The 9,438-nt window shown below is 49.7% G+C and overlaps 1 protein-coding gene across 1 annotated transcript; it reads right to left on the bottom strand.

The window, feature by feature from the left end:
• Positions 1–1,264: 1,264 nt before the first annotated feature.
• RAP2C (RAP2C, member of RAS oncogene family) lies at positions 1,265–4,958 on the bottom strand. Its single transcript, XM_075941151.1, has 2 exons — positions 4,495–4,958; positions 1,265–1,583 (listed from the first exon to the last, which is right to left on the bottom strand). The coding sequence occupies exons 1-2, from the start codon at positions 4,765–4,767 to the stop codon at positions 1,305–1,307; spliced, it is 552 nt and encodes a 183-aa protein (XP_075797266.1). The 5' UTR covers positions 4,768–4,958; the 3' UTR covers positions 1,265–1,304.
• Positions 4,959–9,438: the final 4,480 nt, after the last annotated feature.

Genomic DNA, 9,438 nt, shown 5'->3' with positions numbered 1-9,438 from the left:
TTAATTTGCCTGGAACTCACATGAGAAATAGTCATGTGACTAGCTGACATCTGGTTTGGTTTTACTCTCACTGGTATTCTTAAAATAAAACTAACCTCGCAGCATTCTGAGTCAAATAAAAGGCAACGTTCTGTCGCTTCTCTAGTCATAGCAGTACTGCTCTATCAGTTCAGTGGTCAGGGGACTAACCAAGCACCTCAGTTCAATTTTCTGCTGCACCAGACGTCCCATATAACTGTGAGCAAGTCAGCCTTTCTGTGCCTTGGCTGCTCATCTGTGAAATGGGGACAGTGATACTGCCTCACCTCACAGGAGTGTTGTAAGGCCATCAGTACATTAAAGATTGAGATACTAAGTAGCAGGGGTCATATAGGTATTTCACACCCACAAACTGCTTCATAAATTCAATACATCTTAATTAATGGAGAGTTCCCTGTATCCCCTCTCTTGATATTGATGTGTACAGACAACCTTCAGCTTCAAGTACAATATCTTCCCTATTCTTCCTCCTCCAAGAGAGACTCTTGGACTACGACAATTTTCCCAGGGATTATGTCCTGACCTCTTTCCCACAAGGTTGCTGAGTCACAGCCGCCATGAGGAACGCAGCGGTACTCATTATACAACACTGTTGCCTGTCTTTATATATACACAAGCAGCAGTGCTAGAGAGGGAAACTGACCCATGGCCTTTGAAGGTCAACCAGTCGTGCAAGTGAGTGACCAGGCTGCGCGTCTCTACAAAACTCCACCTTTTCAGTTTTTTCAGCTAGAATGCAAGACCCCCCCCATATATATTTTTTTCAACTCAAAATACGGTCACTACTTTCAACTACAATTCAACTATTTTAAATATAAACAAATTACAAACCAATACAATCCCCAACTTCAACGTGATTTATTTGGAAACCAGTGTTACCACTTCTCTCCAGCCTTTAGTCCAAAGGTTATTTGTATGTTGAGAGGGGTGTTGGAGGGGCCTGTACGTGGAGTTCACCAAATTCATTCATTCTGAATGGCTTCTCTGACCAGATTAAATAAACCTCATCATTTCTTTTTCAGGCCCTGAAGTGTCCAGCACAGAGAGCCAACTCCCGACTTTCACCAGACATCACAGCAATTATCAAAAGTGAAACCAGCATACAGAAGTTAGTAATAAAATGGACATTACAGGAACTCCCATAAGCCAATGCCTTAAACACTTTCATCTGCTCCTTCAAACACAACAATTAATCATCTTAATGAATTATGAGTATTCAACCCACCTGCTCTGTATGGCCATGACTGAGGTTTTTCTTTATTTTCTCACTGGACAATGCAAGTTGTACAACACTGATCTTGTTTTTCAGGAAGGGACGCATAGTTCATTTGCCTAACGATCTCGGCAAACAGTTCATCCACCATGGTTTTACTCTTGGCTGATGTTTCCATGAAAGGACAGCCCCACTCCTGAGCCAAAGCTCTGCCTTCTGCAGATAAGACCTCCCTCTCAGATTCCAGATCCACTTTGTTCCCGACTAGGATTAGGGGGACTTTTTCATATCTCTTCACTCGAACAATCTGGTCCCTCATTGGCTTGATATCCTGATTAAACAATCCAACTGGTTAATACACTTATTATACTAATCACATTTTAAAACAGTAATCACATTTGATTGCTGTAAAAATTAACACTGGTTTCAGGAAACAGATCACTGTAAAAACATGTGTTTTAACAAGCCACAGGTCTTATGTGTAACTGAAAATAAACATAAAAGCTTAGGAAAAATTCCTAAATTGATACCTTGGATTTAGACTAGGGTGCGTCAAATTCAGACATTTATCTTCCATTTGTAATGCCTATGCTTCATTGCGCTTCCTGTGTGTTTAGAAAAAGCACTACTGCAATGCAAAATTACCTCAAAAACCTTTTGGTTATTACTAGAGACAGTCAGGAATTGACAAAACAGTTTTCCATTGAAAAATGCAAATTTGTCAAAACCTGAACTCGTTAAGAAGATTTCTTAGGTCCAGAAAGTCATTTTCGGCCACACCCAGAATGGCCTGGTGGTTAGAGCACTCACCATCCCAGGTGAACTCCCTAGGGTGGGTATAATTTTCTGTGGAAAGTTTCAAAAAGGTCTCAGTTTCATTCTGATTAAGAACCGGAAACACTGACATCTCAAGTGTTTTCATGGGCTGGGTGACCAGTTTCCTTGCCCAGCTCTAGTTAAGATAAAAGCAGATTTTGTGTAAGTTACACGTTTTGAACAACTGAATCAATTTTCTGGTCGTCAGCAAGATTTGCTGCAAAAAGAGAAGCTTGCCTTTAAACTCATGACGGAAACTGAAGTCTACAATACGCATCTATGTTATGCGATCACTTAGATGGGAAACTTGTGGCCAGTCTTCTGCCTGAGAAAGTTAATTAAATGTTTAACGCGCTATCGTCTCCCCCAAGCTACTTTTAAGTAGCTTGCTTAAAAGTGTTCACTGTGAACACACATACAGTTGGTTCTGCCTAAATGACAAATTTAGATACAATCAAGACATGTGAATCCCAATAATCTTCCCAAAGGTGAAAAGGGAAAAGACATTTGTAAGCTGTACTTTTGAAACAATAGCTCCATTGCCTCCACCACATCAGATTTAAGATTTTAATTTGTTACAATAAAAAAAGTGTATAATTTCGTGCAAGATTCTGGGACAGAAATAATTAAGTGCTTGAGGCAGCCACTGTTAACAGAACTTCATAGGGAGATTTACACCTACACTGTTTTGATTAAATGTGCTAAAGAAAAAAAAAACCAAGTGACTGAAGTGGAATATATTCATCCACGCTTCATTTTTTTTTCTTAACTATGTGCTTTGAGGGAAACTTCCCCACTCCTAGGTCAAATAAAACTGGGGAGAAACATCCCAGCATGATTGTAGTTCCTTTGCAAAGAAAATAAATCCCTAACTTGCACACAATTTATCTAGGTATGTACCCTCGTCTAAGATAACATTCAGCCTTCAGCAGAAACATTCTGCCTAAATGGAGGGTATAAAAGATTGTGCCAAGCAGCTGGACTACACCCAGGTCAAGGAACCTAAGTGAAGCCAACAAACAACATCCACATCTCTGCACTTACAGTGTTGCCAAGTCCAGTTATTTCCCACAGATGGAAGCTGCTTATTACCAGAAACAATTTAGGCCACTTAGATTGTGGGATTTTTCTGCTTCTTGTCAGTTTTTGCAGTACAAATTTGTGCATTGTGAATTTAATTTTCACATGTGACCTGTCTTTTTCATGAACACACCGCCCACACTGTGTGAGCATCAAGCTAACACTTGATGGCAGCTTGTTATACAGAGAGAAAAATATCAGGGTTTATTAGCAAAATTCACAAGTTATAAGATAGCAAGTTCAGTTCAGAAAGCAGGCACTCAGCCACCCTTATGAGATTAACTGCCAAAATATTCCTTTTAAAAAAGCAGTGTTCAAAAGGACACGGGTCAAATCTAACCCCAAATTTGGATTTTACAAACATTTATTTTTAAAGATGACTTCAGACATATGCTTTATTTACAAGAGTCCAATGAGAATAGTGTTGCTACCTCTGTATTGTAGCATCCACCTAATGCTTGGTAATTTTCCCCATCTATACTAAGAGTGTACAAAACAGCAAAAAGAAGGCACCTCCCTCTTAATGTGCTTTTGATATTAACAATATAAATTGTAAAAAAAAATGGAGGAGGAGTCCAGCGGAACCTTAAAGATAAATATATTGTTTTGGGCATAAGCTTTTGTTGGCATCTGACAAAGTGGGCTCCAGCCCACATAAGCTTATGCCAAAATTAATTTGGGAGGCCTTGTCTATACTTACATGGAGAGCAAACACTGGCGATCGATCTTCTCGGGTTCGATTTAGCGGCTCTAGTAAGGACCTGCTACTGAACGGTGATGGCAACCCCTTGGGGTCACAAACAGTTGACGGGAGAGTTTCTCCCATTGACCTCCTGCACTGGGACCGCCCCAGAAATTCGGTTTAGGGTATGTAGACTCCATCCCTGCAATTCTCATATCTGAAGTCGTGTACTTTAAGTCTAATTTCTGGCATCATGCTGACCCGCCCATAGTCTGTAAAGTGCCACAGGACTCCTGGTTGGTTTTGTGGAAACTGACTAACACGGCCACCCATGTGAATGCGAATTGGGCTTTGCTCCTGCTGAAACATTGCTTTTGGGGGGAGGAGGCTAGCCTGAGGACACAGTGGGCAGGGAGTCCGTTCCAGCCAAACCCGCCAGGCGTCCGGTGGCACCTCACAGACTCACTGACGGATGAGGGCATAGGCTTTCCTGGGTGAATCCCACTGAGCTGATGAGCGGGAGGGGAAGGGACAGCAGCAGGAGCCTGCTGGGGTGAATGAAGTGTCCCACTGGCAGCACTCTGGTGCGGGCGGTGGCTCTCCACAGGGGGCTGCGCTAGCCAGCTGGCCAGTCCCCCTCTGGCGGGTCACCCCCGGGGCTCACCTGGAAGCTCTGCTGGTTGACCAGGCTGTAGACCAGGATGAAGCCCTGGCCGTTCTTGATGTAGAGGTCCCGCATGGAGGCGAACTGCTCGGTGCCCGCCGTGTCCAGGATCTCCAGCACGGAGGGCGACGAGTCCACCTCGATCTCCTTGCGGTAGAAGTCCTCGATGGTGGGGTCGTACTTCTCGATGAAGGTGCCGGTGACGAACTGCACGGTGAGGGCGGACTTGCCCACCCCGCCCGAGCCCAGCACCACCACCTTGTACTCCCTCATGGGGCCGGGCCGCGGCGGGCGCGCTGCGCCGGGCCGCTGGGGGGGGGGGGGGGTCGCTAACGGCCGGCGCGGCCTCGCGCCATGGCCCGGCCCGCGGCTGCTGGGGGGCGGACCGCCCGGAAGGGTTACACCGCGCACTTCCGGCCGCGGCGACACCGCCCCGCCCCCAGCCCTGTCGGAGGGGGACCCCGAGCGCGGGGACACCGCCCCGCCCCCACCCGCCTCAGGGGGGACCCCGAACGCGGGGACACCGCCCCGCCCCCACCCGCCTCAGGGGGTCCCCGAACGCGGGGACACCGCCCCGCCCCCACCCGCCTCAGGGGGGACCCCGAACGATGTGACACCGCCCCGCCCTCACCCGCCTCAGGGGGGACCCCGAACGATGTGACACCGCCCCGCCCCCACCCGCCTCAGGGGGGACCCCGAACGACGTGACACCGCCCCGCCCTCACCCGCCTCAGGGGAACCCCGAACGATGTGACACCGCCCCGCCCCCACCCGCCTCAGGGGGACCCCGAACGATGTGACACCGCCCCGCCCTCACCCGCCTCAGGGGGGACCCCGAACGCGGTGACACCGCCCCGCCCCCACCCGTCTCAGGGGGGACCCCGAACGCGGTGACACCGCCCCGCCCCCACCCGTCTCAGGGGGGACCCCGAACGCGGTGACACCGCCCCGCCCTCACCCGCCTCAGGGGAACCCCGAACGATGTGACACCGCCCCGCCCCCACCCGCCTCAGGGGGACCCCGAACGATGTGACACCGCCCCGCCCTCACCCGCCTCAGGGGGGACCCCGAACGCGGTGACACCGCCCCGCCCCCACCCGTCTCAGGGGGGACCCCGAACGATGTGACACCGCCCCGCCCTCACCCGCCTCAGGGGGGACCCCGAACGATGTGACACCGCCCCGCCCCCACCCGCCTCAGGGGGGACCCCGAACGCGGTGACACCGCCCCGCCCTCACCCGCCTCAGGGGGGACCCCGAACGCGGCGACACCGCCCCGCCCCCACCCGCCTCAGGGGGGACCCCGAACGCGGTGACACCGCCCCGCCCTCACCCGCCTCAGGGGGGACCCCGAACGCGGCGACACCGCCCCGCCCCCACCCGCCTCAGGGGGGACCCCCAACGATGTGACACCGCCCCGCCCCCACCCGCCTCAGGGGGGACCCCGAACGATGTGACACCGCCCCGCCCCCACTCGCCTCAGGGGGGACCCCGAACGCGGCGACACCGCCCCGCCCCCAGCCTGGGGGCTCCCAGTATGATGACAGCGCCCCTCCCCCACCCACCTGAGGGGGGCCCCTAATCGTGTGACCCCCACCTCTCGCCCACGGGGAGGGCCCCCACTATGGGGAGGTGACAGCGCCCTCCCCCCGAGCCCCCAATCCCTAGCTCCGGGCCATGCCACACAGCTCTGCTGCCACCTGAGGAAACAGCCCCGGGTCCAGGGCTGAGCTGTGGTGGAGCAGTCGGGGGTAGGGGCAGCCCCATCCTGTGTCCTCTCAGCTCGGGCTCTTCTTCCCCACTGCCTGGGCCTGTGTCTCCCCCAACTCCCAGGAGCCGGGCCCCAGCTCAGTCTGGCACCTGGAAGGGGAGACAGCATTCAGGGACAGAGTCCAGCACTCCTGGCCCCCAGGGAAACCTTTCAAGCAGAGACACCAGCCTCTTAAAAACTTTACTACAGGATCTACTACAGACCAGCTACCCCCACAGAAGAGGTGGATGAGACTTTTTTTTAAAACAACTAACAAAATCATCCAAAGCACTGGATTTGGTGATGATGGGGGATTTCAGATAGTCAGATGGATGCTGGGAAACTAGCACAGCGCGGCACAGATTATCTAAAAGTTCTTGGAGTGCATTGGAAACAACTTTTTGAGAAAGCCACTGGGGGGAAGCTGTTCCAGATTTGATTTTAACAAATGAGGAACTGGTTGAAAATTTGAAAGTGGAAGGCAGCATGGGTGAAAATGATCATGAAATCACAGAGTTCATGATTCTAAGGAATGGTAAAAGGGAGAACAGCAAAGGAAAGACAATGGATTTCAGGAAGGCAGATTTTAGCAAACTCAGGGAGCTGGTAGATAAAGTCCCATGAGAAGCAAGAGTAAGGAAGAACAAGACAGTTGACAGTTTTTCAAAGGAACATTATTAAGGGCCCAAAAGCAAACTATTCCACTACACAGGAAAGATAGAAAGTATGGCAAGATTAATCTCATTTTGTGCCTTCGTCTTTCTAATCTTGCCCCTACATTCTTGTGCTATTTGCTTATATTCATCCTTTGTAATTTGACCCAGTTTCCACTCTTTATATGACACCTTTTTCATTTTTAGATCATGTAAGATCTCATGGTTAAGTCAAGGTGGTCACTTGCCATACTTTCTAAACATGAGTCAACAGTGTGACACTGGCAATAAAAGCAAACATGATTCTGGGAGGCTTTAACAGGTGTGTTGTGAACAAGATATGAGAAGTAATTCTTCTCCTCTACTCTGTGCTGATTAGGCCTCAGTTGGAGTATTGTGTCCAGTTCTGGGCACTACATTTTGAAAAAGATGTGGAGAAATGAGAGAAGGTCTAGAGAAAAGCAACAAAAATGATTAAAGGTCTAGATAACATGAACTAGGAGGGAAGACTGAAAGAACTGGGTTTGTTTAGTTTGGAAAAGAGAAGACTGAGAATGGAACATGATAGCAGTTTTCAAGTACCTAAAAGGGTGTTACAAGGAGGAGGGAGAAAAAATGTTCTCCTTGGCCTCTGGTAATAGGACAAGAAGCAATGGGCTTAAATTGCAGCAAGGGAGGTTTAGGTTGGACATCAGGAAAAACTTACTGCCTATCAGGGTGGTTAAACACTGGAAGGTTGTGGAATCTCACCGGAGATATTTAAGTGCAGGTTATCTAGACATCTGGCAGAGATGATCTAGATAATGCTTGGTTCTGCTGTGAGGGCAGGGGACTGTACTTAATGACTCCTCAAGGTCCCTTCCAGTTCTAGTAGTCTAGGATTCTATGATAACTCAGGTAGAGATTCAAGATTCAGGTAGAGTCCTGGCCTGTATTTTTTTTTAATCCCACTTAAACCAAACCATTGGAGAAAGAGGGAGACTAAGATTGGTTGGGTGAAACTAAGATTCGTCCAGATCATGATACATTTTGATATTGCAACATTTCTTGCAAACCAGAAATGCTGAAAAAGTGTCACCTTGGAAATACCAAGTTGGCATTTCCACAATGAAACATACTCCCCTGCACCCACTGCCCCAGACTGAAATGTCTCAGAGGGATAACCATGTTGTTGTTCAGACTAAATAGTTCTGTGGCACCTTAGAGACTAACAAAAATATACAGTATCATGAGCTTTCCTGGTCAAAACCCACCTCATCCACCCCAGCTCATCTGATTAAGTGGGTTTTGCTCACGGAAATTTGTGATACAGACTGAAATGGACATTCTGGTCAGCTTTATGGATCCACAAGACTTATCACTTTCAGCCGGCTCCTAGGACTCGAGGGTCTATGCATCAATGGCTGGGGATCATAAGGTTTCCAGATTCCTAGTCCAGCTGGCTCTTAGGCTGCCCACTTGGGCACTGAGCTTTGAGACATGGTGGGCACCTATCCAGGGTTCTTTGAGCTTCCAGGCTGTCAGATGTGGATCTGAGAACAGCACCAAGAAGAGCCAACTGCTGCCCCTGGGCATTCCAGCTTCTGCCTGCATGGCAGGGAGGCTGGAAGCCCTGACATGGCAGTGTTGCCCTGGAGATGCAGCTTTGCAAACTCAGGGTCACCGTGAGGAAGTTCATGTGGCATGGTTGACTTGGAGATGTGGACCCCAAAAAGCCAGAGTTCCCACCAACCTGCTAGGGGAACTGAACTGTTGGAAACCTGCCTCTGATTCAACAAAAGTTTTGTTGGGCTGGACTTGCTTTCATAGACATTTCAGGTTTCATGAACTAGTGTTTCACCACCAGCTCTCCTTTTGAGTGCCTCCCACAACTTGCTGAGGAGAACTCCCAACTATGTAACATTGACATCTCCTCCTACCTTGAAGGGGGACTCCAAAGCCTGTGATGCAGACACAGCCCTCAGCCAAAAGAGGGGTAGAGCCCAATCACTCCCATCTGCTCTCCGGGTAGTTCAGTGAAGCTCTGATTGCGTGGCAAATTGCGGGCATGATGCCAAAACCTAGGAAGGGCTGCGCTCTCATGCCTCACCCCTTCTACTCAGCATTACACATGCCCTCTTCCTGCTGATGCTTATCCTGCCTGCCTCCTTCTTCCTCATGCTGTCAAAAGGACTGTGCCCTTCCCCATTTCCCCCTCAAACTTCAGGCAAAAAGCATCACACAAACAGAAATCACATTCAGTGCTTGTTACTGGTAAACCCATCCTGCCTCTTTATTACTGGTTGAACACACCTCCCTTTCCCCACAAGGGGCCACATATTGCTGTCCAGAAAAGACTGAATGCCAAAAGCATACCACACAGCTCTGCACCCCTCAAACAGTCTCCACACCTCTGCAGGACACAATGAATGACTGACGGCTACAGCAGTGTGCTTAGATCAAGGGTGGGCAAATACCAGCCTGTGGGCCAGATCTGGTCTGCCAGGGTTAGCCCCTGGTGGGCCCCCACCCCACTATATTTTCCTGCACCTCCACAGGTACA

This window comes from Pelodiscus sinensis, chromosome 13 (genome assembly GCF_049634645.1).
Source record: "Pelodiscus sinensis isolate JC-2024 chromosome 13, ASM4963464v1, whole genome shotgun sequence".
NCBI lineage: Eukaryota > Metazoa > Chordata > Testudines > Trionychidae > Pelodiscus > Pelodiscus sinensis.
The sequence above is the reverse complement of the archived record's forward strand: the minus strand, read 5'-3'. Positions and strand labels throughout refer to the sequence as shown.